At 37.2% G+C, this 6,302-nt stretch overlaps 1 protein-coding gene across 2 annotated transcripts; it reads left to right on the forward strand.

Annotated features, from left to right (window-relative positions):
• The first annotated feature begins 242 nt into the window (after positions 1-242).
• On the forward strand, positions 243-5,121 carry LOC128638308 (inducible metalloproteinase inhibitor protein). 2 transcript variants are annotated; one of them, XM_053690189.1, is made up of 7 exons: positions 243-344; positions 875-927; positions 1,711-1,758; positions 3,130-3,312; positions 3,504-3,683; positions 4,326-4,508; positions 4,822-5,121. In XM_053690189.1, exons 1-7 carry the CDS (start codon positions 319-321, stop codon positions 5,040-5,042), a joined length of 894 nt encoding a protein of 297 aa, XP_053546164.1. In that variant the 5' UTR covers positions 243-318; the 3' UTR covers positions 5,043-5,121. The 2 variants fall into 2 exon arrangements, with proteins under 2 accessions (XP_053546164.1, XP_053546165.1); XM_053690190.1 differs by lacking the exon at positions 4,326-4,508 and having other exon boundaries at positions 262-344.
• The last annotated feature ends 1,181 nt before the right edge of the window (positions 5,122-6,302 follow it).

The following is a 6,302-nucleotide window of genomic DNA, read 5'->3' on the forward strand; positions in this document are numbered from 1 at the left end:
GCACAATGTTTGTCCCTTGAAAAGCTGAGTGTTGGTTGGCTGATCACAGGTCATTCTGAACCAAAATAAGCTTTGAAACTCATCTCTACTTCCTGTGTACACACAATTTGCTTCTTAGCATCTCCAAGCACGACCAATAAAATGCGTCACAGTCATCTAAATAAGAAAATTGTGATTAACACCAAACACATTGTGAAATATAGGAAACAAACAATAAAATCTTGCAGAACTGCATTGCACATTGTATAATGTCCCTTAGTCAACACATACTTATAGATCACACCACCCACGGAAGTATAAATATTGAGGAAGAACCACATGAGACCAGCTTTACAGAGAGACAGGTAAGGGGTTTGTGCCAGGTGATTGCTCTTTGTAATTAATGAAAGCTGTTTTATATTTGCTGATTTTATCATTGTAAAACATATTTATTTGTGCTATGTTTTTATGTTTCATTATTAAAGGGACACACAACACAAACATGTTTTTCATGATTCAGAAAGAACATACAATTTTATTTTTAAACAACTTTTCAAATTTACCTCAAATTTTCTTTTTATTTGTTGAAAAGCAGAGATGTAAAGTCAGGAGTGTGCACGTGTCTGCAGCACTATATGCAGCAGTTTTGCAACAATGTTATACATTAGCAAGCACTATATCTTGTCCTGTATTTCTTCAGACGTGCACGCTACCTACCTATCTCTTCAACAAAGCATGACATGAGAACAAAGCAAATTTAATAATAGAAGTAAATTGGAAACTTCTTTAAAAATGTGTTCTTTATCTGAATAATGAACAACATTTGGGTTTCATGTCTAGTCTACTAAATGATCTTAATTTGCATGTATTTTTTTATTTCTTCATTGTCTAACAGATTATACAAGATGAGGATGACGATCAGTGTGATTTGCCTGCAGGTGGCCATAGGTAAATGAAATAGCAAGATTATAACTAAATGTTTAGCAATAGATCACTCTCATATGATTAAGGGTTAGAATCTCAGATTCTCTAGCATGGAGAGAGCTATTACACTGATTCTAGCATAGACAGAGAATCTTGCAGCCAGGGAGAGGGAATACGGCAGAGAGCAAACGGCACAGCGCATATGAATCAAACTGTGTTGTTTTTAAGCATTCTGTACCATGCGTTCAATTTTAGTTTCAGAACCAAGTTTTTTTCTGTTTGTACAAATAGTGTATTGTATATTTTAAAACAAGCTTTCCAGCTTAAAGGACCACCAAGTAGGGTTGCCACCTCAGCCATGTTTCCCTGGACACTTATGAGTTATACATGCTGCAGGGTGTGCAGGGAGGAACATGAATAATGCTGTCCAGGATTACTATTTTTTTTTTGTTGTTGTTGTCCAGCAGCACAATGCATGTTCCCCTCTGAACGTCCTGCAGCATGTGTAACTCATAAGTGTCCAGGAAAACGGGGCCGCGGTGGCAGCCCTACCACCAAGCGAAATAGAATATCATAATCATTAAAAGCATAATAAATAGACAATGCAAAAATGCTTGTTAAATGCTAAAGCATTGTTTATCAATTCTTTCTACTTTTTAGGTAATTACTCATTATTTTTGTACCATTTTTAACATAGCAAAATGTCAGTCAAACAAGACAATTCACTGAGAAAGCTCTAAAAGAATATTTTTCAAATGTAATTTTTTTTTTTCCCTATATAGTAATGATCTCTCTTTTCTCCTCTAGCATTATGTGTGACCGTGGTAAATGGTAAAATCCCTATCATCATAGAAGGTATGAAATTCCATGATAACTAAAACAGTGCATTGTGTGACTGTTTTTTTTTATAAATTTTACATATGACTATGGGTGGTCTCTACATAAACAGAAAAATGTTTGGCACATTAGCTATTGGAATGATTTAAGTTATACAGTTTTACAATAGTAACAAAATGTGTAACAAGGGGTTAAATAGTGCATTTTTTCCCTTTTCAGGGCTTTATGGGTGTGTTAGTTTATTTTCTGCCAAGGATAGGCACAGTTTTCTTCTTCTCATTTATCTTAAACTAATGCTGGTGTATAATGAGTTAAAATATTGCAATATTTATATTGGATATGTGCAGCACTGAATAATTAGTTTCACATTAATCATCTGGAATCGATATTGTTTTTCTTAATATTCATTTATTGCACTATTTGGAATTCTGAATATATTTGTACAAACACTTTTTATTTTAATATTTATGATTCATTTTTTATTGAAGTGAGTATATATGAGTTTAACACTATCTTAATGTATTTGTAACTTTTTTTTTTTGTTTGTTTCTAGCGCTAGTTTAGTTTGCTCTTGTGGGGTCGGTTTACTTTTAAATTGTAATATGTGAGCAAGTTAATTGAGGCACAATATTTTATTGCGTGTGCACTTATGTTAGCGTGCCACTCGTAATCTAGCCCACATTCTTATTATCTCTTTAAATAGTCAAATGAATCCCACATATGAAAAGGTTATTCTCTATAAGTAACTGGTCACATGGAAATCAGTACGATATATGGTAATTCTCATGTTTATAAGTAAGTGGTCCCCTGGTTTTACTATCTGATTCAGACCGAGCATATAATTTTTTTAAAAAAGTTTCCAATTTGCTCCGTTCTCATGATATTCTGTGTTGAAGAGATACCTAGGTAGACATCTGGAGCACTACGTAGCAGGAAATAGTGCTGCCCTCTAGTGCTCTTAAAAATGGATAACAATCTTGCAAAACTGCTGCCATGTAGTGCTCCAGACATGGGCCAGCTCTTTAGCCTACGTCCCTGCTTTTAAACAAAGGATACAAAGAGAACAAAAAAAATTGATAACGGAAGTGAAATAAAAAGTTTTTTAAAATCCAAGCTCTATCTGAATCCATCAAAAATAATAAAAAAAAATTGGTTCCATTTAAGATACAAGATGGGTTTAGAGCCTTCTCACATACTGTCTACTAAGTTAAACATGTACCATTTTCTGATTGACCACTCAATTGGAAGTGGATAATCTCTGCTTTTTAATTATGGCTCATATGAATCTGATTTTATGCAAAATGTTATATGATCAGTCTGATGGCTATGTCTGAACCACAATACACAACTCATCCAACTGTTGTATTTTTTTTTTTTCTTCTTCTCCAGGAGAATGTAATGGACCCAATGAGGTTTATAATAGCTGTGGTACCGCGTGTGAAGTAACTTGTGCCAATCGACTTAACCCACCTCAGTTGTGCATGGACGTATGTAACCCTGGGTGCTTCTGCCTCGGTGGTTACTTTAGGAATAGTGCAGGAATCTGTGTCCCTGAAATTCAATGTGACTCAGGTAATTTTCCTCTTAAGTGGTCCATTGGTGTATGTACAGTACATGTGGCTGAGAGAAAGGTACAGTGTTACATTGGCTATTCAATTGAAAGAGAAGATTCTCTGCTTTGCAACAGGGGTCACATGAATCTCATTACATGCAGACTATAACCACATAACATGACTCCTCATCCGACTTGTCTTCTTTTCCAGTGCAATGTGATGGGTTAAACGAGGAGTTTAATAGCTGCGGCACCTATTGCGAAGTGACCTGTGCCAATAGACATGAACCACCCAGGCCATGTGTGGCAGCATGTAATGCTAAGTGCTTCTGCAAGCCTGGCTACTTAAGAAACAGTGCAGGGGTCTGTGTCCCAGAAAGCCAGTGTGAAAGTAAGTGCTATTGTGTATGTAAAGGTTTACTTTTGGTTGAGATATAAACAGGGCTGGCTCAAGCTATTGTACCACCTGGGTCCAAGAATGCAATGATGCCCCCCCCCCCAGTGGTAAAATTACTAATTATAATTAGCATATCAACCTACTAACCTGGCCGCTGACCTTACTAAGCCTACATACCTGCAAGCAATCAATGCTTATACACATTTGCACAATAAGTGGGAAGGTAGTTAGGGAAGAGATGAACTTGTCACACATTGAATGTCGCACCTGACTGGTTCTGTATCCTTGAGGTTATGCTGCTGGGAGCCTGCGACTTCCACCATGGAGACAGAGGATAGGAGTTGTCTGACAGTGACTGACTCAATCGCTGATGTGCTACCTGGGTCCAAGGGACCCAGTTGGTCGCATGGCTGAGACGGCCCTAGATATAAACCTCGTTTTAGAGCCTTCACGTGCGTTATTTTATACCTTGCATCTAACAGGTTAGATAATTACCACTTCACACTGACCTTTCAACTGGGGGGCTCACATAAAAAAACTGATTGTATGCAGTATGTTACATAAGTGGCCTGAGGGATATGTGTGAACCACAATAAATGACTCTTATCTGACTGAAGTTTTTGTCTTCTCTTTCACACGAATGTAACGGACCCAATCAGGTGTATAATTACTGTGGTCCCGCTTGTGAAGTAACTTGTGCCAATCGGCTTAACCCACCCAGGGTTTGCATAATGCTATGTAAACCTGGTTGCTTCTGCATTCCTGGCTACTTTAAGAACAGTGCAGGAATCTGTGTCCCTGGAAAAGAGTGTAATATAGGTAATTCTCCACTAATAAATCATTGCTCACAAGGGTGTATAATTGTACTTATAGCTCACAGGAAGCTGATTATATGTAGAACGTTACATGATAGAAGTGGTCTTATGGATATGTGTGAACCACAATACAAGACTTTCATTTGACTGAGTTTTTTTTTCTTCTGTTTGCACTCAACTGAAAGAACATTTTATGTGATTATCAGTGAGGAAAAAAGCATTACCCTAAAGTTTGTAGAATGTTATATGGCAACGTTGTCATCTGTGGCTTATCAGGTTTTTCACTTTTTTTTTTTTTTTTTTTATTCCCCCTCCAGGAAAATGTTACAGACCCAATGAAACATATAACAGCTGTGGTAGCTACTGTCCACTGACATGTGCCAACCAATTTCGCCCACCCAAGGTGTGCAATAAAGGATGTAACCCCGGGTGCTTCTGCAATGCTGGCTACCTAAGGAACAGTGCAGGAAACTGTGTCCTCAAAAGAAACTGTGATAAAGAATTACTGAGTGAGGATAAACAAACGATAAACGAATAAAGTGCTGTGATTCCAAATTTTATTCAGACTGTATGTCTTTTAAAAACTGCTTTCCTAATAAAACATTTGATGTATGTTATCTTTCAGGGTTTATTTTGTCTCTACACACTTTTAAATGATATTGGCCCAGATTACAAGTGGTGTGCTAATGCTAGCGAGGGTAGCAATAAGCAGTATCGCTAGACTGCAACTTGATGTTACAAGTCCATGGTAAATCCCCTTTACCGGAGATGGGTTTGCACAGCCTACATCACTCACAAAACATACTTGCAAAGGGTATCACAACTGAGCTAAAAAGCGCTGTAATTACAAGTTTGAAGGTTAGTTGGTGCTCAAGGGAAATCCAAAACTGCTCCAGAATATTTAGCGCGGCTTGAGATCAGAATTAAAGTGTAAGGGTTCATTTTTTAATTATTTTTTTTTCCCTTCATAAAACAGATTATAAAAACACCTTGACCTGATATGTCAAGGTGTTTCTCTGGGAAGAGCTCGTGTGTGTGTTTGTATGAATAAAAAGAACATTTTCTTCTATGTAAAAATTTTTTTTTTTAGAAATTTATAGTATTCCTAACGCACCTTTTGGGTTTAGCGCAGTGTCAGGCTAGCGCTAGGATTAGAGCACAAACTGATATTACAAGTTCATGGTAATACTGAATTACCATAGAATGTTTAGCACGGTTGACATCCCTTTAGCGTGCCCTATACTTTAAATGGATATCAAGACCGTGCTACACATCGCTCATATTACAAGTTGAAAGTTATGTGTTGTGCTTGAACGCAACATCTAATAACGTTAGAAAAATTAGTCTTCCACTTGAGCGATAGCTTCTTACTTTTCAACTTGTGAAACCAGCGCAAAAATAGGAGCGCTACTGATTCAACTTGAGAGTAGTTAGGGTTCAGCAGCACTAACATTGTTGTGTGCCGCTTGTTGTCATATAATCCCCCTTCCCATACTGGAATTGTATTAAAGGGACAGTCTAGGCCAAAATAAACTTTCATGATTCAGATAGAGCATGTGATTTTAAACAATTTTCCAATATACTTTTATCACCAATTTTGCTTTGTTCTCTTGGTATTCTTAGTTGAAAGCTTAACCTAGGAGGTTCATATGCTAATTTCTTAGACCTTGAAGCCCACCGCTTTCAGATTGCATTTTAGCAGTTTTTCTCCACTAGAGGGTGTTAGTTCACGTATTTCATATAGATAACACTATGCTCGTGCACGAGAAGTTATCTGGGAGCAGGCACTGATTGGCTA

The sequence above is a fragment of the Bombina bombina genome, chromosome 8, assembly GCF_027579735.1.
Source record: "Bombina bombina isolate aBomBom1 chromosome 8, aBomBom1.pri, whole genome shotgun sequence".
NCBI classification, from domain to species: domain Eukaryota; kingdom Metazoa; phylum Chordata; class Amphibia; order Anura; family Bombinatoridae; genus Bombina; species Bombina bombina.